Raw genomic sequence first — 21,997 nt, 5'->3', positions numbered from 1 at the left:
CTTAATGTTGCCTCTGGGGCTCCCTCTCAGCCTGGCAGGTTTGCTGATAACCCCCATATAAAGTTCGACTGTGCTGGTCCCCTACAGCCAGACCCATTTGGAGGAAGGCAGCCAGAAGCAACCAGCTGTGGGGTACTGGAAGCCACTAATGCCATCCAAAGGCAGCAAGGAGGAGCCAGAGACTGGGTGCCAGGATGCTGGAACTGGGGGTGAGAGCCAGTCCGCTGAGCAGTGCAACGTCTCACGTCTCCGCAGCTCCTCGGTGGAGATCCGTGAAAAGGGATCTGAGTTCCTGAAGGAGGAGCTGCACAAAGCGCAAAAGGTAAAGCCTGGAGCTTGTGAGAAGAGCTGAGGATGGAGGCACAGACTTGAGCAGTGGGGGGGTGTTGTAGAGGTCGTGGGGGAGCAAGGTCTGAATGTGACTGCAGGAATCTGGAGTAGGCAGAAGAGAGATTGAGGTGGTCATAAAGTGCTTTGGAACGGGACAGCAGTTACTAGGGTGGTCCAAAGTCCCTGGGCCAATGTCCAAATTAGTCCCGGAAACCTGCTACAGGGGTCTCTGATACGCGGAAAGCAGCTTGAGGGGGGCAGTGCTTACCGTGCAGCCACATTGCTGATGGCAAACGAGCAATGCCAACCTGAAAAGCCCACCACGACTTGTGGAGGGGTCCCTTGGGTGGCACTGAGTGCTGCGACAGGAGTCTTGGGCCTGTGATCCATGCAGGGGTAGGGAAGAAGGGCTGCGATTGATAGGTGGGGCCAGGCAGGCAGGCATCAGCACTGCTGGGGCCTGCTAGGAGCTCGTGCATTCCTCTTGTCTTCCTCAACAGGAGCTGAAGCTGAAGGACAAAGAATGTGAGAGACTGTCAAAAGTCAGGGAGCAACTGGAGCAGGAACTAGAGGAGTTAACAGCAAGCCTGTTTGAGGTACCACCCTCTTCCTTTTCCCATCATTTCTTAAACTAAGCTCGCTTCCAACTCCAGAGAAAGTCTACCTCAAAGGACTTCCACACCCGTATCACCTCCCACAGCTTCCTCCTTCCCTCTGTTGTTCTTTCTCATTGGAAAGCTGCGCAGAGCTGCAAGCAGAGCCTCGCAGGAGCTGGTACCTGCTCCTGGGGAGGGTTTGCTTGCACTCCTTTCCCCTCCTAACATCTGTATGGTGACATAAATAGCACAGCAGGTGTGGGTCCATGGTTACAAACCCAAGCAAAACCAGACATGGGGATGCCCAGAACTGGAGGTGAGCATGGCTCCCTGTCCTGTGCCTGCTTTGCAATCTGAGCAGCACCTGCTGTGTAGTAGAGACGAGACCCTGGCTCGTGTCAGCCCTTGCTTGGGGTAGGAGCAAGTTGGATGTCCTCTGTACGCTCAGCTCCAGTGAGTGTTCAGGTCTGTTTGCGGTGGTGGTGTTTTGCTTTAGTTTGTTTTTTTTTGGTGATGTGGTTCTTGTCAAGCTCTATCCTGACAAGATCCCATTGCCAACAGCTCTGACCTCTAGATCTGACTGCACAGCGAGGGTAGCCAGAACCCAACTGCAGCTTTGAAGCACAGGCTGGTGCTGAGTGTGAGCGCCCAGAGAGCATCCCCCTTCCGGACAGCTGGCTGCCCGGGCTCAGAGTGAACGTAGAGACAGCACACCCGAGGGATTTCTTCCTTCGGTGGCCTGGGACAAAGTGCTGTCAGGCAGTCCTGTGGGGTGGCCTCAGCTGAGACTGACACCACCCACCTCACCCTTCCTGTGGGAGATGCTTTCAGGCTAGTCTTGTTTAGTCCCCACCTGAGCTACCGCTGCTGCGTTGCAGCCATGCCCAGAGCAGAGAGGGCTGGCCACGCCACGAAGGAAGTGGGAGCAGCGTGCAATAACGAGTCAGGCGAGAGCAGGAGAGCAGTGACCTCACCCGCGGAGGAGCAAGGATGTGGAGTCTGGATCAGGATCTTTGCCAGAGATGGTGATCAGGGTGAGAAACAGTCCAGTGGTCAGCCAGCAAGCCTGCAGTGATGACACATGTCTGAGGTCAAGCCAGGAAACAAACCCGCTGGCTTAGGGTCAGGATTGCAGGAGCACTGGACTGGGTGCAGACACAGCTGCCACACGGCTGAGATGTAGCACGGGTGGGTGCCAATGTTGAAGCATCAGCCTTAAAGCAAATCCCAAGGGCAAGGAGGGGCAGGCCCTTGCTTCTAGCTTTCTTCACAGCACCTTTTATCAGTGAAGATTACGACCTTGGACTTGGCCAGCTAAACTCTTAGCCAAATTAGTCAATTATACTCCTAGAAGGGGGATGCACTCCAGGACCTGAGACCCTTTTTCTGGGAAATTCTGGGGGAAAACTCTTCACATCTAATAGAGTAAAACCCTTGGATGTGGCAGTGATGTCTGTCCCTCTGCTTGCTTGTGGTATGGCAGAGCTTTGGCCTGCCCTGGTGGCTTTTTGAGATGGAACTGCGACAGACAGACGAAAACTCTTTCTGGTCTAGGAAGCACACAAGATGGTGAGAGAAGCGAACACGAAACAGGCGGCGTCAGAGAAACAGCTGAAGGAGGCACGGGGAAAGGTGAGAACTGTGCTGTCTTGAGACTCGATCTCTCTGCTGGATTGGTGCTGTTGACTCTTGCCTTGTCTCTCGCAGATTGACATGCTGCAGGCAGAGGTGACAGCTCTGAAGACGCTTGTGATCACATCCACACCTTCATCTCCAAACTGGGAGCTACACCCTCAGCTCCAGAGCCCTTCTAAAGCTGTCTTCAGGAAAGGCCACGCGCGAAACAAGAGCACCAGCAGTGCAATCTTCACAGCTGCCAGCCACAACGCGACTCCAGAGCCAGTCAGTCGTGAGTGCAAAGAGGTGGGTGAGGGCCATGCACTGCATCAGCCATGGAGCCACTGCTGCCAGCAGTTGCTGAGCGGAAGCCAGTTTATTCTGCTGCATCTTGGCAGTTGAGTCCACTATCTGTTCTGGCATGATTTGCTTTTGTTCCTTTTCTCTTAACTAGTTTGGCTTTTAATGATCACAGCTGGATTTGCACTCCAGGACTCCTCCATCAACTTTTAGTCTCTTGTTCTGTGCTCTTGGGCCTGTCACTGTACTTCTTCCTCTTTGCAGAGCGTATATTTAATGTTTATCTTTCTCACTGGGAGGACTGGGCAGAGAAGCCTACAAAGCATTTGTGAATATCTTTGGACCAAACTATATTTAATTCCCTTCAATGATCGTTTAATAGTCATCTACCTGCTGTGACCATGAGTGTAATGCTTTTCTGCTAGCAGGACTTTTCTGGCTGGGACCTTTCCACTAGCCAGATGTATGCACAGCTACCTTGAAGAGCAGAAAGGGTGCAAGTTGTGGCACTTGATCAGTAAGAAAGAAAATGAGTGAGAATGTGGTGGGGGAACATGTCTCCTTAGTGATTTTTTTGGAGCTGTGGCTTCTGTCATAAAAAATTGTTAAGAGAACATGGAGAAACTTTGTCACTTGGCTTGTGGGAGAATGTATATGCAGAAGGGCTGCTAATGAAACTAATACTTTCACCAAACAGGACTGTGCTGGCAGCACTGGTAACCTCGCTTTTTGGCAGTAAATTCAATGGCTATACCTTGTCAGCTTCTATGTGGTGCTCTTGTTGCTAGTTCGAACGAAATGCTTCAGGCAGCATTGGCTATAACAATTGCCCTGAGAGCAGTAGCAATGAGAGATGAAGACCTTTAACTCTGTTTCACAGGCAGAGAGGAACAAAGGCTATGTCAGAGGAAAAAAATAAAGGAAAAAAATGAGTTCAGTAAGTGTAAAGCCCTGCTGTACTGGTTTCTCTTGGTCATTCAGAGATATGCTGGGAGTTGGAGTCAAACACGTAGTTGGCTAGAAGCTAATTTGAGGGCCGGGAAGAAAAAGGTTTTAAATTTTTTTTTTTTAAGGTCCTGTGACCTCTCCTAATGCTAACCATTCCTCCAGTCAGGACAGAGGAGTTCCAGACTGAGAACCCAGTTAGGTGAACCACTGATTACATGGTAGAAGTTACTCTCTGCCTACTGTAAGCAGAGATAATTTTATTGCTGACTGGTTAGTTCATTTTTACTGTTCTTAGCTCAGTCTCAGCAAAACCTGTGTTGATGTGTAGAGAAATGCTAGCTCTTATAAATGACTTGCTTGTTAAAGAGGTGGACCTGTCAATGCTTTCAATTCCATTTATTTGTGTAAACAACTTCCACATTGTGCAAATATCCTGGAGTTTAAAGTCCTGGGGCTACAGCTTCTGAAGTGACTAGTAGGTTTATGTATCAGGGGTGGGGTGATTTTTGCTAATTTACTCATTTCTGTCCCTCGAGTTCTTTAAAGGCCTGGATGAGAGGCGATGAGAGGTGATAAGACGGAACTTGGCATTCAGAGAGTAAATACGTGGTGCTTTATGGAAAACACGTCCCATCCTGAATTGTGCCTAAAACTTAAATAGTTTTTGTTCCCTTTCTGTACCTCAAGCTGAAGTCAGAAGCTGTGGTTTGTGACCGTGTGATGTCTTGAGCAGCATGCTTAATTCCCTGGAAGAGAGGCCTTGAGCCTTTGTTTGTATCTTTTGTTTTGTCTTGTGTATTTTTACCTCCCTTTCTTGCCTGTCTCTCTCAAACCTTTTCCTTTCCTGTCTGTCTCTTCTTCTTGCCTCAAAGTCTGGGGTACCTGCTGCCCTCTCTGCTCCTCTGTGTCACCCCCGGGAAGGCTGTCCGCATCACCTGTGAGCCAGGCTGGCAGGCACTGGGGGCAGAGGCTTGCTCGTCCTTGCGGCAGGTAACCTTTCTGGTCAGGATCGGGGAGTGGTGGGACCCATCGGCCTCTCACACTTCTAGCCTTTCAGTTCTAGTTTCATTTTATGTTAACCTCCGTTTTTGCTTTGTTTTTCTGAATTTGGTTTTCCGTCTTGTGGCTCTGGAGCTCTCTCCTGGGGCGAGGTAAGCAGTCTCCGTAGCATACAGCAAGTGTGATAGAACTCAGACCTTTTCCAGTTTTGTTCACTCGTGTCCTTTGTACTGCTCAGCGTAGTTTCTTAGTTTTGTTTTTCCTTTCAGCACCTTTAACAGGATTTTCTGGCCTTTTAAGGATGCGCCCTCTCAGTTCGGTGGTGGCTGTCTGAGGTTTAAGTGTCAGGTCCCAGAGAGTCTCAAGGACTGAAGAATTTTCAGCCAGGCAGCATTGGAGGGAGCAACCTTCCTGCTGGTCGAGGGGTGGGAGCAGACTCTTGGGTCCCTTGTTGCTGAGGAGTGGTAATTCTTGCAAGCCCATCTGTAAAAGGCAATGAGCAGGCATTGGAATTGGGAAAGGTATTCCTATTATATTGGGAAAGCTGAGTTTGATGTTCAGCTTGTCCCTGCGAGCCTGTGTGATTGCCCAGTATTCCCATTACATCTGCAGCTCCCCGACAGCCGAGCTCTGGACTTGGAGTGGCCTTTAAAGGGCTGGCATACCCTGTTACTTGGGCTCACTGAATGTAGTCCTGCTGATGGCTATTAATAGTGTTTTTTTTTTTTTTCCCAATTCATCCTTTTCTATAGCAGTCCTTTCCTTACAGAAGTGTTCTTTGTCCTGTGTGTCGTTGCTGCTGTGCTTTGCCATTCAGCTGCTCTCATTTCTGCAGTGGGCGCTCGGTCAGTTCAGCGGCTGTGTGGTGGCTTTCCTTCAGCAGGGATGCTGTCCTGTCCTGGAGGAAGGTGGGAGAGAGAGGGGTCTGCAGGTTTCTGGCAGAAGAAGCCCTTTGTCTGGGTCTGCCACAGAACTGCAGATGGGTGAGAGACAAAAGATCATCAGAGTACACCAGCTTCCCTGAAACACTTCTGTGGTAGCCTTTCCAGATGCCAATGTAGATGTTCTGTAGTTACACTACCTGCACAGTAACAGATACCTTTTGATATGGTATCTTTCCCTCCCTCCACCTTCCGTCTTCCTTCTCCTCTTGGATGTTTGCTGCAGGTCGACTCCGTTTTATTTGCTGAGTTCCAGTCCTGGAAGGAATCTCCAACTTTGGATAAATCCTGCTCCTTCCTGGACAGAATTTACCGCGAAGATGTGGGACCTTGTCTGGACTTCAGTAAGCAGGAGGTGAGTGCTGGAAACTGAAGACAAAAAAACTGCACGGTCTGGCAGACCTAAAAGGGCACATTTAGGGAAGTGAGCTTCGTGCATCTGTATCTTCAGTCACTTCTCTTTGCTGCAGCTGTCCGAGCTGGTACGAGCGGCCGTGGAGCAGAATACACTCACCATTGAGCCGGTTGCTTCCCAGGCGCTGTCTGTGGTGAAAGGGTCAGCAGAAGACTGCGGTGGGCCAAAGTAAGGAACCTTTCTTATGCTCCCTTGCTTTTTTTTTTGCCAATGGTGTTTTCTGGCTGCCTAGCAGAGTTTGGCCAGGCCTGCCTCAGTCAGTTACGAGGGCTCAGCTGGGCGTGCCACTAGCCTATGATCAGTGGTGATGAAGTTCAGCTTATTTATGCGAGAAGGATTAGATCAACTGAACTGATCTACTCTAATTGAGTGCTTGGGGGATAGCTTAGTGATGTGTTAGTACCTTCAGCTTGGAAAAGGTTTTTTTCCCTCTTAAGAAAGAAACTTTTAATGTTCTCTGAAGGTATGTACATAACCTAGGGTGAAAGGGTTAAATCAGAGCCGCGTTATCTCATGTTCTTGAATTGCGAGACCTTTGAGCTCACCTTGCACTATTGACATTGCTGGTGCTTTGGGTGGATTTGAGCGTAGATCAGAAGAGATCCCATCTTGCTGCGTGTCATCTTTCCCACCTGATGCTCTCACCATGCCATTGGAATGGGGGCATGGCTCCAGAGCTGCGTGACCGTGTCTGATGTGACAGATAACTTAGATTGCCTCAGGGAAGAGGAACTCTAGCAGGAGTGACATGGTCTTCCAAACTAAGATAGGGGTCTTTATTCAATTAGAGAGTTCAATTTCAGTCAGGGCTCTCTCTCTCTGTCCTTCCCCCCCTTCCCTTCAAGCAGAGCACCTTCTAGGCAAAGATGTTCCTGCAACAGTAAATGTTGCTCACATGCAGGCTTCCTACCACTCTCTTCTGCATTTTCTCTAATCTCTAGATAAACTATTCCAAGAGCACATGTCAGACGTGCCCGTAACAACCCATCCCGTATTTATCCTCGTCGGCTTCCTTTCTATTTTTTTTCTCTTTGCAGTGGGTTCCAGTCACAAATTGTAATGTAAGTGAAGTATTAGGCAGTGATCAAGGATCTCTAATCCATTAACAAGTTACTAATTTAGTGTGATTTAGCAGCTTTGAGGCTAGAGCTGAACTAAGCTAACCTTTTAACCATGTTTAATTTCCACCCAGACAAGGTGGTAAGGAATCTTGCTGTTGGTAATAAATGCCCCAAAAGGGATTTGATTTGTCCCTCTTTGTCCCCCAGATGCAAAATACAGATTTTTATGGCACTTTTGGTCATGCCGTGGAGCAAAAAGGAGAAAGCTTGGGTCCTTGCCACCCTACTGTACAGACTTCAGTGCAAGGCTTTCAGGAGTCTAGACAGACAGGGACTGCGTTGGCCACGTTGCCCACACAGCATCAAAGCAAAATGCTGGCCAGGAGGCGCTGAGGATAACTGGCTTTCGTGATGGCATGCCCAGCAAAGTGCCCTGAGGTATACAGAGTGCTTAAGGGCGTAGGTACAAACGCTGTGGTTTAGGTTACTGCTAGCTAGGGTTGTGAGAGCTGGTGTCACACCAAGTGGTACCAAGCAAGCTGGGAGTGACCAGCGGGATTCTCTTTTTTCTAGTATGCTGAAGTGCTCCAACTGAGGATTTCTTAAAGGTATCTTGTTTACAAAGGTATTGGTCATCCTGCACGTTGTGAGAATTTAATCCCTTTAAGTTGTGTTAATATTTGGGCAATGATTGCTTCTTATGCATCTGAACACTCACAACCCATGCTTCCACTCCTAGCTAATATTTGCAGCTAATATTTTCTTGTTAGCAGTGGAAAGCAAGCACCAAGACGTGCTCAGAAGCTCTCTGGCACATCTGCTCCTGTGTGTGCTGTCACCTTTCATGGCTCTCAGAGTAATCTGTGCAGCTGGGGAATGATGTCCCTCTTCCCACCTCATGCTTCTTCTTCTGGGGAAACGTGGTAATGACTATGCAGCAGAAAATTCTGCTTCACTGCTTTAAGTGATGGTAAAGGAGGGACCACTGGCTGGTACTGGGAACCATTCATCTTGAGAATAATGGAAGGAAATGGCAAAAGCGTAGAGGCATGCTGCACCCTTGCTGGTCACATCTTTTTGTGATCTTTCTGGGAGTTGTATTGTCTTGAAAGGATTATACTTTGCTTCACTTTGTCTGAAATTTCTTTCCAATTGTGAAGTCAACCTTTTTCCCTGTCAGCACAGGAAGGGATGGGCTTGTTCTTAGGGACATCAAGCTTTATCAGAGCCCCCTGAAGTCAGCACAAAGTCACCCCATGTGGCTTCAAGTAGAGAGGCTTCAGATCAGGAGTAAATTAATGAAGGGGAGCCTAGCATAGAGGCTGCAGTGTAGCTCGTTTTGAGTTCTCAGTACGAGTAGCTGGTGACAACAGGGTTTGTGCCAGTTGGTGGTGATAAAGTGTGATGTGAAAGCCTTAGGCCATACAGAATACCTGATAGCTTTCTGTTTTCCATCAGAGGAGGCTTTATTTTTACAATCTTTCTTTCAGAGTTCCCGTGTAATGCTTTCAGGGTTATCGGCTGCCCTTAAATGTGTTTTCCTGCAGTGTGGCAGACTTAGAGGTTTGCTGCTGGCTTGGTGCATGGAAAAAGTCAAGCAGGGACACCTCATGGGACATCTTGCACGTCATGTTAGAGGATGTTGAAGAGGAGCCCGGATGACACTTGTTATACTATGCTTCAGCTTTACCTCTTTCATACTTTCTGTGGTTCTGTCATAGGCTGTCTGCCACGGAAGGGTAATTCCTTGGTTTCCTTGGGCATGGAATAATTTATGGTAGCAGATATTTAGCCTCCTAGCCTCACCATTTATAGGATCTTCCTAGGTGCGAAAGGCTCATTATCAGCCGTGTTTTTTCCTTCTTAATGCTCACTGACATGGGTCTGGCTTCTGAGCTCCCTCTTCCATCTCCTGGGGGTAGTCTTGAGGTTGTGGCATTGCTGTGTTCTGCTGTGCCTCTGGATTGCTCTAGGCTGAAGTGGTGTTTTCTCTCCCTGCAGGAAGTGTGCTCTAAGCGGCCTCCCCAGGACCTGCAAGCACCGCATCATGCTGGGGGATTCTGGAAATTACTACTACATTTCACCATCCTGCAGGGCCAGGGTGAGTCTTCCGCCTGCCCAGGGTGTGTCAGCCCTCCAAAATTGTTCCAGGCCTTGAGGTGGAGGAGCTCTTGTGTCAGCCCTCAAACTGACAGAGATCTGTGGGGCTTGAGTTTGTTCTCAGAGTTGTGGTGGCTCTAGATCAGAGTGGCTAATGCGGAGGTTTCCAGACCTGTCTCAGGCCCTGGTGCTCTGGGTTATGCTCATTCAGGCAACCTGTCTTCAATGTGTTCACTTCCATGGTTTGATTCATTACAGGAATTTGGTTTTTATTTATTTATTTATCATTCCCCTTTATAAAACACCATGATTTTCTGCTCTTTAAATGCTGGCTTTTGTTACTGTTCTGGTACGGATTATTGACTCAAATTGTTATGAGAACACACTGTCCTTTCCTTTAGAGGGAAAGGAGAAGGTGAATGATTTATTAATGCTGCCACTAGGGCTGTAATTCAACATAGCATTTAAAAGTTCTTGCTTTCTTGAGTTGTATATCAGAAGAGCCAATCCTGCAACACATGGACTTAGCTTGATTTAATTTTCGTCACACCATAATGTGTCAGAAACTCCCCTACCTCCCTGCATGCAGACTTCCTGCACAAACTTTTAACTCCAGAGATTTTCACTGAGTCAGAGAGCAGTGCTTTAGAAGGGAGCTTGTAGACTTTGCTGCCACATTAGTTAGTGACCAGTTACGTCTTAAACCTGCAGTAGAAATTCCCACACTGTGTGTTGTGGGTAGTGCAATATCCTGGTATGGTATTGCAGATGCCCAGAACTTGGATATTTTTATCAGCTTTCTTCCTATGTCTTTCTGTCTGGTGATACGTGGCACTATTTCTCAGGTGGCAGGCCCCTTGACAGGCAAAGCAGTTCTGTATCTGACTCCCTTTTCTTTCTCTCTTCCTCAGATCACAGCAGCGTGCAACTTTTTCACGTACATTCGCTATATCCAGCAGGGCTTGGTGAGGCAGGACGGTAAGAGGGGAAGGTAGCTGGGTGCAGTGGGGGCCTTCTGTGAGCCACTTGGGGCAATTCTGAGGCCCTATTCAGCATGACAGGAACGGGGCCAGCTTGGGATCTCCCTGGATCTTTGAGAAACAGCTAAATGACAAAAGAGAGGCACGAGTAGAAGGGATAAGTGGACCTATTCCTTGCCCTTTGGCTCCTTGGGAGCATTGCCCTGGGGTGGAGATGGTTAGGGGTGACCCGATGGGCCAGTCCTGCTGGACCCTCCAGCATGCCTGCCTCCCTCAGTTGTGGGATGAGCCTGGTGGGGCTGCACAGTGTGACATGAGGTGGTGTTTAGTTATACCTTTCTTACTGATTTTTCTTTCTTTTCTTCTTCCCCACCCACTTTTTGCTTTGTAGTGGAGCTGATGTTCTGGGAGGTTATGCGACTCCGGAGAGAGATGTCTCTGGCCAAACTTGGGTTTTATCCCAATGAGATATAAGCAGATGCCTGGAGCTTGGAAGGAAACTGCTCCTGAGTGAATGACTTGTCAAATGCAGCCTGCCGAACAGAAGAATGAGGTGCCTCTCCAGCAGTGGCCTTGCTCCCTCCCCTACCTCCCTATGCCTGATGCTGATCATGGAGCAAAAAGCACAAGTTCCACCTCCAGCTGTCCCGCTTCTCCAGCTGTGACTGGAGTGCAGCTGCGAAGCTACCCCTTCAGAGCTGGGCTGGTCCTGGCTGCTGGTCCTGGGTGACTGTCTACAGACTGTCCTCTACGGAGACATGCAGTGTATACCCATTGTTTTTAAACTTCTGTTTTTATATGCAATCTGCTTTGGCATAGTCTGAGGCCAGCCATGTGCGAGGCAGGAGTCCTGGGCTCCCTTCTTTGTAAGCAAGTCTTTCAGGACAGATGCTGGCTGTCTGTCCGTTTGTCTATTCCACTCATTCTTTGGGGCAGAGGGTGCTGTTTGCCTAGCCATACACATAGGTTCTGCTGACAACTTACTCCTTTAACAGCCCTATAGATTCCAGCAGCACAAAATAATCTTATGGAGAACCATGAACTACCTGTTTCCAAGTTCATCCATGCTCCTTTTAAAGAAGCCTGCAAAAGAAGCTTTCTGCCAGATGAGTCACAAGAGGGGTTTGTTTCTGTTTTTAGCTGGGGATTTGGCACTGGGAACATGTAATCCAGGCTGGGGGAACAACCAGAGCTGAGCACCTGGGACCTTTGGGAGAAGAAAGCAAGAAGGAAAATTGTATAACTTGCAGCTGGCTGCAGCTTGGCTGCAGTCAGTGCAGGATGTTTTCTCCTGGCCTTGACAATTTGCTGTAGTTGTAGCAGGCAGATGGAGACCTTGGAAAATGTTGCCATGTGACAATCCTTGGTGCAGAATTTCCCCATGGTGCTCCTAGGTACATATGTCACCCACAGACAAATGCCTTTGGTTGCTTACTACTCTGGGCACTGTTGTTCACACTTTGGATAGAAATCACAGTTCCAGGACAGGTTCTTTGTCTCCAGAAAGAGCCTGCCCAGGCTGGGCATAGTCTTGAGGCCAAAATTTCCTCCTTAATATAACAGCAGACCTAGAGATGCATGTCCCTTTGGGAAACCCAGCATCTCTCAGGCTGCCATCCCCAATGAGGAAATTTGAGATGTTTCTGCATGTACACGTGAGGGATGCGACTGTATGTTTCAAAATCCACTGGGAAGGATATCACTTTTCATCTCACCTGGAGTTTCTGCACTCCGGCATGTCACCCTGTCTCTGCTGTCATCATAACTCCTGTGTTAGCATGTTGGTTCCCAGAACCAGGTTGCTGTCCTCAACTCCATTAAGTTTCATCCTCTCCTGGGAGATGCTGCAGTAGGAATTTTGTATCTTTGCTGTAAGAAATCTGAGCTGCTGTGGTTTTGTCCATGGGAGGGAGGAATAGATTGGGGAACACAGGCTTTGGTTTGGAAGGGTGACTTCACGACAGATCCGAGAAAACCTTCCTGTGGAAGACCCCTAGTGAGCACAGGTTTTCCTGTCACTGAGCAGACACTTCCTATATGCCACTGAGTTGCTCCTCAGGGGGCTCCTTTCCTTATAGCACAAATGGTATTATTTGCTAGGGGTTGGTAGCTACGTGACACCTGAGTCCTCATTGTCCCAAGAGCTGGAAGAACACATTCTAAAAATAATCAAATAGCTTTGAATCCACCTCCTTCAGCTCAGAAAAGGCTGACCTGCAGGTGCCAGTTGTTATCACCCTGGTTCTGTTTTCACTTAACACAGCTGAGCTGCCTCTGACTCGTGCTGATCACCCTAACTAGATGAGTGCCTGCATCAGCTACTCTTGGCTGAGGAAATGTGTTTCAAATGTGGAGTAAAAGCCTGGAGAATATATCTTCGGGTGAGAATGTGGCTGGGTCTTGAGGCAATGATACCCTACATTTCTTTTGTTGGTGTCTGCAGACTTGATGTAATTTGGCGTCAGCTTTTGCAGAGGAGAAGATAATAATATCTTTCACCAGCTGCAGATTTCAGGTCAGTTCTAGCCCTGGTAATTTCTCCTTGTATCTGTTCTACCTGAGCTTTTGATCTCTGCATGTCATCCTGTGCCATGAGCTGCTACATTGCACACCAGATGTGCCTACGTTACAGCACTGGGAATGAGATGATCTCCATGTAGGAAATGGCTTGTAGGACAGCCCCCCTCCCAGTGTCACTATGCAAAGCACTTTGAGATAAAAGGAATTAGAGAAATGTATTTAGTTGACTTACATTTAAAGCATAGAGAACAATTTGAAAATTAATATTAAGTCACTCCATTAACAGCAGGATGGGTGCACCCTGCTCTTTAATAAAGGAAAAATAAACGTTTGATATTAACCTCATTAAAGGTCTGGTTGCAGTTCTAGGGGTAGGTTGGTTGAGGAGCATGTGTCTGTGGGAGCTCAGGAGCCAAAAGAAAAATCAAATTTGGCTGGCTCATGACTGAGTAGTTTGATCTAGAATGACGGGCTGGAGTTTTTGGGGGAAGGTATTGAGTTCTCTCCCCCCCCCCCCCCCCCAAAACCTTGCCTCATTTGGGCAGGCTGGGGGTTGATTGTATTCACAGTAAGGCCAAGGGGAAAGGCTGACATGGTGGCAAGCCCTGTGCTGCATGTTTACTGGGGAGGTCTTGTGCTAGAACATGGCTAAAGGCATGGCATTGTGGGGAGGGGGTGTGGGGATGTGTTGACTTCAATCTTGAAGTTGTGGGAGGACAGCTTTTCCTTCTGGACTTAATGGTATACCAGCAGGCAAAGAAAGTGATGAAGAGTCTTCTATCAGGGCTGCTGAGCTCGAAGATCCTCTGAAAGCAGCAGTCAGGCAGCTATATGCTCTGTTTCTTTTGCCAGTGTGCCTCTTAAGGGACTAGGTTTTCAACAGTTTTTGTTATCAGACTGCCTACTCCTGTAGCTGTTTGCTTCTTGACTTCAGCAGGAGGCTAAGTGACAGTATTTTGGTAACAAGCAGTGTTTTTCACAGGCATTTCTTATTACAAGGCAGGCCTATGTGGTTCTTGCTAAGTGAGACTGAGGTCTGCTCAGCTGTGGTCTCTTTTACTGGCCTGAAGCACTGCATGGGTTATCCTGGCTATCCCAAAGGCTGGTTAATTCAAGGATCTTCTTCCTCCTTCCTTGCAGAGCAGTCTCCTGCTTTTCCTAGCACCAAGTGAAGACAGAACTGATGGGTGCGTTTCAGAGGCTGCTATTACAAATGCATCCTTAATGATATAGCATGAAGATTTGGCTGGGTAGGTTTTTGGCCTATGGACTCCACAGCTTTCTAGTTCATGTTTAACTTTTCTAGCTGTGCCTGTCTTGCCCTTGTGTGGTGCAGCAGCTGGAAAGGTGCTGTGGCTCTCAAGGATAAACATCCACTAAGCAGTTTTTAAGTCTGATGAGCAGGAGACTGGGCAGCAAAATACTTCACAGAGCTGACGCAGAAATAACTTGTGTTTTTTTCCCAGTGGACTTCTCAGTTTCCTTCCCCTGCTGAGCTGTGATTTAACTTGAATGCTGAGGTGACTTTTCATCCTGTGAGGTTGGGGAGGGCCAAAAGGTAACTCAAACACCAAATGCAGTTTTATCCCCACTAGAACCAGCTGCTGGGATTTATTAATTCTTCGAGGAGAGGCTGAGATAGTTGGGGTTTCTTCAGTTTAGAGAAGAGATGGCTTTGGGGAGACTTCATAGTGGCTTTCTGTTACCTAAAGGATGCCTACAGGAAATCTGGAGGGGCGCTTGTCAGGGAGTGGTGATAGGACAAGGAGTAATGGCTTTAAACTAAAAGAGGATAGGTTTAGACCAGATATTAGGAAGAAATTCTTTACTATGTGTGTGGTGAGGCACTGGCACAGGCTGCCCAGAGAAGCTGTGGTTGCCCCATCCCTGGAGGTGCCCAAGGCCAGGCTGGATGGGGCTTTTGGGTGGGAGGTGTCCACTGCCCATGGCAGGGGGGTTTGAGCTAGATGGTCTGTAGGTCCTTTCCAACCCAAACCATTCTATGAAATTAGTTTAAATGAGAGGCCACTTAGACTTTATTCGGAAACGTAAAGCAGGCTCCAGGTAAATACAGCTCCTGCAGACCCTTTCTTGTCCTTTATAACCTTCTAGGAGAAGGGGGACTGTGGCTGGGTCATCATTATTTGTGGACACACATGACAGGCAGCTCTCTGTGGTACAGAAGAGGCAGGCACAAGTGATAGGTGGCAGCTGGTTGCTGTCACAGTGTGTGCCTGACCTGTGGCAGCAGCCCTCAGACTTCTCAGGTTGGGAAGTGAGGCTGCTCTGGCTTCAGTAAAATCATTTGCTCTCCTCTTTACCTGTGGAAGTTAACAAGGAAGATCTCTTGTATTGCTGTGATGACTGTGGAGGGGAAAACAGGAGATCAAAGGCCTTTGGGAAACGAAACAGAGGTACAGAGCAGAAAACAGCATTAGGCCTCACATTAGTAATACTTGGTGAGGCCTCCAAATAACCCTGCCATCCTTTACTCCTTGTAAAATCCTTCTACAATCTTGTATAAACGGGGGTGTTGCCTTCCTTTAATAGCAGGAGTGGTCTATTACCACAGCTCTCAGGCTTCTCTGATCAGTTTAGGCCGGTGAGGGTAAGATTTACCCTGACTGGATTCACTCTCATTGGCATCATGATCTCATGGAAGGGAGAATCACCAGAGGCAGCTCAGTTTCCAGAGTCACCCAGAGGGAAGGACCTGCCACCTCTGAGACCTGGAGAACACCGACAGGTAGCAGTGACGCTTGCCTGGCCCTGAGGCCAGCAGCAGGTACGATGGAGTAGTTGGGAGGGCTGGCCTCCTCCTGCCATAGCCCTGTGGTGCTGCCCTGCTCGGCTGCTCTGTGCTTTTCAACTTCTGTCCTGTGTTAAAGCGGGTGCAGTTTGGATTGAGAGCTGTCTCCAGAGTGGGAGATCTGTAAATAATCTTACGGATTCTGTGTTTAAAAAGTAATGTAATTGGCCCTCCCAGTGCAGCGTGGCCTTGGTGTTCTGTCAGGTAGCCACAAGAGGGCAGAGGCAGCTCAGGCAGGGCCGTCCTCCGTCCCTGTGCACCCTGCCTTGGCGGGCAGAGAGCTTCCCTGCGAGCAAGGAGCATCCTCGGAGCCTTTCTCCCTTCTCTTCCTGCCTTGGAGAAGGTTTTGTGCCTGCAGGCTTGGCTTCTGCAGCCTCTTGGCAGGTATGCTTCTGTAGCCTTCCTTCCCTGCCAGCAGTAAGAGTTGGTGTTAGCCCAGGAGAACAGCACCTAGCTGATTTTGGGTTCTTGTGTATTCAGTACCAACCCTTCAGTAGTATTGAAATGCCTTGCTGAAGTGTGCTTTGTCAGGAGTGCCTCACAACACCTGGGTTCCCCTTTACTGCTGTCGTGCCCAAAGCCATGTTGTGTCCTGCTGAGGGACACTTGAGAGGGTATTATTAAGCTAGTTGTTAGGCCTCTGTTACTGAGATGAAGAGCACTGAAATAAAGAGCCCTCACCCTCTCCCTAGTGGAGAACAGAAGGTAAGGAGTAGAATCACCTAAATGTCCTTTTTCCTCCTTGTGTTTTGGGCAGGCTGCTATGTCTTCGGCAAAATGGTTGTGGGGAGGTAGCAGCTAGGCAGCAGTATGCGGTGCCTGTTACCTGTGGTGTCTGCCTGGCCCAGGGCCATCCTCTCAGTATTATTTCTCGCCCTGACTCTGCAGAATTCACAAGCAGACAGTCAGAGACGAGAGAGTCCCATGGTCTCCCACCCTCCGCAGGGCAGGGCTGCAGGAACGTGCCTGCAGAACGGCATGAAACCACATGCCTGACACCTCTCTCCCTGTGCAAGCAGACTGAGCTTTTTGGCACAGTCATCAGATTGTGCTCCCATGGCCTTCAGCCATCACACTGCTTTGAATTTGGGTCTTGACCTTAAGAGCCTCCTTTGATCCCCTTTTCCTTTCTCTAATACCATCTTCCAGAGCCCAACTCTTCAATGCTATGGAGAAGTTTGTTCCTCTCTGGGATTTGTTTCCCTGGTCCTCCAACCAATCCCACGTCCTGCACAGGATGGTTTGACCTTGCAGTCTTATTGACAGTGCTTTCTACACAGTCTGGTGGCTGCATTAAATGTAATTCAGTCTCAAAGGCAGGACAGGCTTTCTGTGTCCTTTGGGCAGAGTCTCCAGGTCCTTTTGTGCAAGCTGCTGTATGAATAGCATTTCTCGTTGTGTCCATCTGCATCGACAACCTCTGCTAGTCTGTCCTGAGCTAAAAAAAAAAACAGCTTCAAAGGGATAGTAGTAGACATTTGTCTATGTAGATGTGTTTGCCTTGCTTGAAGGACAGTGAGCAAAACCACTGGAGAGGAAACCATCGTTTCTCTTCCTCTTTCCCTCCTAAATCCTTTTTCCTTGCAATAAAGAAGAAAGAAGTTTTTATATCTGGAGGTCTGTATCCACAAATCTGCCTTTGTGTAATTCCCTTTACTTTATCATGCTCTGTAAACAGAAAAGCATGTTTGACCTCAATCTCTTCTTAGAGCTGTTGGGGAAGAGGACAGGTGGGAGCAGGATGTCTATTTGTCCTGGAGATGCCCTGATAACAAGTGCACCAGAGAAGGGTGTGCTGTGAAGAACAGTGGTCCTTGTGACGATTCACGCAGAGCCTTAGCCAACTTGAGTGATGAAGTTTTGTAGCAGTACTTTAAATATGTAGATTTACAAGTACAAACGTACTCATACCTTGATAGTATGTCCATTGTGCCACCAGCATCTTCATCGTCAGCCACTAATGTTGGTTAATATTGGAGGTTAGGGTTGTGCACAATGAGGTGCATTTTTTTTGGCACTTAGATGTTAATACACATTTAAGTGCAGAATTTAGCGGACTTTGAATGGCAAGAAGAGAGATACCAGGATCGGGAGCCTAGGGATACGGTTGCTCGTGGGAATTCCCTGGAATTGCGCCTCCTGTCCTTTACCTTTCCTTCGAGGTTACTCAGGGTTTGCAAAGGACCGTAAATCAGGCTGCCTTTGCACGGGAGGTCAGGCTGTCCTCAAATACACTTTGAAATGAAGGTTTCTGGGAATGAACAAATTAAACGCTTTCTACTAGTTTCAGGTGCAGTCAAGGAGAAGGGAGGAGGTAAGCAGGTGGCCTCAAAACTGCTCATAAAAGCCTACTATTTCAATGCTTTCATGATGACTAGTAAGTTTCCTTTGTGACAAATATGTTAAAACAGTGAAAATTATTGCTGATAGGCAGTGTTCTGTAAGCCATGGAGAAATTCCAGTTATTCTGGGTATCTGGGTAGTGTGGCCCTGCCAGGAAGAAGTCAATATCCTGGCACAACTCTGAAGTTGCACGTGGCACAGTGAACTGGGGCTGATCAGCTCTGCCAAGCCAACACGTTCCTAATAGGAGCAGTCCCTGTGGTGCCACTGGTGCTGGGTGCCAAGAGGTCAGTTTTGCTATCCATCACGTCAGTATTTCCATGTTTGAGTAAGGGCTATTGGGCCGAACTGAAAGGAGCTGGAATGCTGACTTTAGTCAGCCTGTTTAAGATGGACTTTGTGCTGTCTTACATAATTTTGCAGGCTTGTCAGAAGCCAAAATAAGCCCCCATGTAATTCCCCTCACTGTAAGAGGTAAGTCAGATAACAGGATGCTTTGTGGCCCTGCTTGCTCTGTGACTTTAATGATACCCTTTGGATTTTGGTCACCAGTGGAATGCTACATTTGTGTGCCTGTTTCTTGTGGAGTGGGTCCAGCAGAAGGCTCAAGTGTGCCGTTATGTGCTTTATAGTGAGGTTGAATGGGCTCGGTGAGCAGTGAAGCCCCTTCTAGAAGAGCTGATGTAAGCCACAAGGAATTGAGGTACTGTAGCCCACGCATAACGCCTGAGAATGGGCTGTGGTAAAAAAAAAAAAACTGCAAAGCATATGCAGCAGGCAGGTTGGCTAAGCACCAAAAGATGTGTCCTCTTCTCATAAGAAAGATTAGCAGGAAGGTAGACAGGTGTGAGGGGAATAAGGGCAACTCTGATAATGATGAAAGTCTGGGAAGGAGATGTTAATTTTTAACTTCCTTTTGGCCAGGTAGAAACTGAAATGATTCCCCATGCAGAAGAAGCTATCAGATTGGGTTAGATGAATGGGTAAAGTTGACTTGTTGGTACACGTCTGGTTACTTGTAAGTAACTTCAAAGACAGAAGAGTTGTTCACAGCCATTTGTGGAACAGCAGAAAGCCCCCAAAACAGCTCATTAAAGGGAGCTCAGAAGCTAGAGGAAATACCATCGGTGCTCCCACTCCATCCAGTAACCGCCCCAATCTCCTGAAGTCCCTTTTGACAGCCTTCAGGCTTCTCTCAGAAATTTCATAACTGCCAGCCTGAATTATCACCAAGGGATAATAATCGGAGGGGTGAACCAGGCCAGGAAGTTTCCTGGTAATGTCCCTGACGCGGGCCCCAGGTAGGCAGCAGACTTATGGCCGACATATGGGGCCCTCTGTTCCCCTCAGAAGGGAGTTGCCTATGACCATTACCCTTCTTTCCTTCTTGGCGGAGGCAATCTTGAGGTGTGGAGTCAACTTCCAGTTGACCTCCTTGCCCTAGACAGCCTTTTGTATGGACTTTCTCCCACATCCTCACCATCCTGTCCCTCAAGCTCCAGGGCCTCAAACCTATTGAGTAAGGGCACCTGGGGAGGTGAGGCAGGTAGGGAGGGGGCTCGCCTGTGACACCGAGCAGGGACCTGTTTCCATTCCTCCCCATCTCCCAGGTCCCCTCTGTCTGTCTGCCTGACAGTGACAGGGCAGGGTGTCCCCCAATATTTGGGGTATATCGCCCCAGTGCCTTTCCCGCAGGCATGGCAGGGAGTTGCCTCAGCAGTCTGACTCTTGCTCACACACCCTTTTGGCCCGATCTCTCCTCCCTGTTTTGTGTGTGATTCAATTTCATACCGCGGTGTAGACTGGTGAAACATGTCTTTGCTTTCTGTTTATGGATTTCCAGTTAAACAGACAGAAATGTTAATGGGATAAAGAAAAGAGAAGAAACAGAAAAGAGAAACCTATAATTTCTTTTGCTTTTTTTCCTCGTTTTCCATGGGCCAGGATCAGGCATCACCGAAAAGTGGTTTTTTTTTTTTTTTTTTGCGGTAAGTTATTTAAAACAAACACCACCACCACTACCAAACAACAAAAAAACCCCAAGTCCATCACAGCTTAAACAAATAGTCCCAACTAATGCCATAGTGGATGATATTTAAATGGGAACTGGGGAAACAAAACAGGGTAGAACAGGTGACTTGTCCAAGGTCAAAGGCAGAATCTGATGCTGCAGAATTCAAGCCCAGACATTGTTTTCAGGCAAATTGTTGATTTTTGCAGGGATACGAGAGGGGTCACGGAGGAATGCTGTCATGAAAAATGAACGCACTAATTCTGAAGTCATCCTGAAGGTGTTTTGCCCTCTAGCCATGTTGCACTGAATTTCAGTTACATGCATTACTAAATGTATTTTTGTTAATATTATGTGAACTTAACCATGATCTGGGTACAAGAACGAGCAAGTGATTTGAATCAGTATTGGCAGCCGAACCTTCAAGTATGCCTGTGCTTTTTTGCTCCCCTGGATTGATGGTGAAGCCTAGACTTTGCTGCTTATGTCCATTTGGGGTCATGAATATGGCCCAAAGGTCTGTTGGCTTGCAAGGGGCTATAATTTCAAGTCAGAGTGCTTGATCTGGAGTTACTTATAGGACCAGGCAGGAGGAACTGGCCGTTCTGCACAGCTCCCTGCTGAGAAACCAACAGTGTTTTCTACAGATTCAGGAATCAAATTTTCAGGCTTCTTCAAGCATCTGTAAGCAATGATTCATTTATTTATTAGTATAGTTTTTTTTAACTATTCTAATTGTTATTATAATCAGTCTAATTACTCTCCTAAGCATGTTCTTCTCGTCTCAGCTGACACATTTACATCACAATGGCAGTGACTTCCAAAATCACTCAGAAATCTCTTCACTGGAGATGATATGCTTTCCTGATCTGGGATGTTTCTTGGCACAGAAGAGGGCTGAAATGATTTCATAAGCTGCAATATGGACTTATGCTGAGAGGGCGGTAAAATGGCACAGAGAAGGGCTCATATGAAGATTCCCAGTGAAGTAGGTTGATTCAGGCCAGACCGAAAAGTTGTAAAGCATTATTTGTATATTATACAAATGTGCAGTTATTGGACGTTATTTTTATGTTACACAAATGTGCAATACCCAGGACCCATGCACAGAGGCTCTGGCTTTGTTATGGTCACTGGTCACTGATAGTAAGCCAAAATCACAGGAGAGACAGTACAGTAGGGTTGTTGTGTTTTACATGAGATGGATCACTGCTCAGTGCCACAGAGGAGTGTGGATCTGGGCACAAGATAGTTGTTTTGCTTGTCTGATTCATTCATTAACTTCGGCTACACCCATTACAACTAGGACATGTGCAATTACAAGCAATTACTGTGATTAATCTTCTCATTGTCATATAAATTCAGCACCTGGCCAGTAATGTGTGTAGTTGTCTGTGCTAAGGATGATGCCTCAGGCAAGGGTTATGCTTCTGTGTAAGGTTCCCTTTCATTTGCCGTTTTCCCACTCATTTCTTGAGTCTTGAATTTCTGCTGAGCCTTCCTTGTCTTTTTTGGCTTGACCTGAGTAATCTGTTTGACGTTCAAACATCAGTTGTGAGCTGTCAATGGGAGAGCTCTGCTACAAAATTGCACGGTCTTTAAGGCAAAAAGCCATCATTCAATTCAGTGGAGCAAAAAGCCGTCATTCACATCAGCAGATCTTCCTCATATTTGCAACCAAGCAACCTCTGCAGGGGTTAGATGGCACCTTGATTTATAAAAGAGATTGCTGACTTTGGATCTTGATTGAAGCCAAGGTATTGTTATTCACAGTAAAGTCTTGAATGCTGGATACCCTTATCTCTTAGTATCTCACAATTAACCCCAGGCAGGAGTGAAATTCCTCTGAACTAAGTGGCTAATTCTGATCAACAAGTGCAGTACAAGTTATTGTGGGCTTGCGCAAAAAATGTCTCCAGCAAAACTGGGCTTTGGGCTCCACATTTTTTCTCAGCTTCTTGCTGGCCATCTGGAAATGGATACACGTGCTGTCTAATTCTGTAGCTGGCTGTTGGACCCCTGGCTCT

General features: G+C 47.6%; 1 protein-coding gene across 7 annotated transcripts in view; it reads left to right on the top strand.

Moving 5' to 3' along the window:
- The window catches only part of RAB3IL1 (RAB3A interacting protein like 1), a 67,162-nt gene that overhangs the window by 4,248 nt on the left and 40,917 nt on the right, over positions 1-21,997 (top strand). For 6 of the 7 annotated variants that reach the window (XM_066997401.1, XM_066997403.1, XM_066997400.1 and 3 more), the window contains 9 exons: positions 88-322; positions 831-926; positions 2,481-2,558; positions 2,634-2,849; positions 5,958-6,086; positions 6,202-6,314; positions 9,209-9,308; positions 10,219-10,285; positions 10,679-15,221. In XM_066997401.1, coding sequence (XP_066853502.1) covers positions 88-322; positions 831-926; positions 2,481-2,558; positions 2,634-2,849; positions 5,958-6,086; positions 6,202-6,314; positions 9,209-9,308; positions 10,219-10,285; positions 10,679-10,761 — 1,117 coding nt within the window. In that variant the 3' untranslated portion in view covers positions 10,762-15,221. Of the gene's footprint in view, positions 1-30; positions 323-830; positions 927-2,480; positions 2,559-2,633; positions 2,850-5,957; positions 6,087-6,201; positions 6,315-9,208; positions 9,309-10,218; positions 10,286-10,678; positions 15,222-21,997 lie in introns of all 7 variants that reach the window. The other variant, XM_066997405.1, reaches the window with a different exon arrangement.

This window comes from Anser cygnoides, chromosome 5 (assembly GCF_040182565.1).
Source record: "Anser cygnoides isolate HZ-2024a breed goose chromosome 5, Taihu_goose_T2T_genome, whole genome shotgun sequence".
Classification (NCBI taxonomy): Eukaryota; Metazoa; Chordata; class Aves; order Anseriformes; family Anatidae; genus Anser; species Anser cygnoides.
Note: the sequence above shows the minus strand (reverse complement) of the source record. Positions and strands in the feature narration are given on the sequence as shown.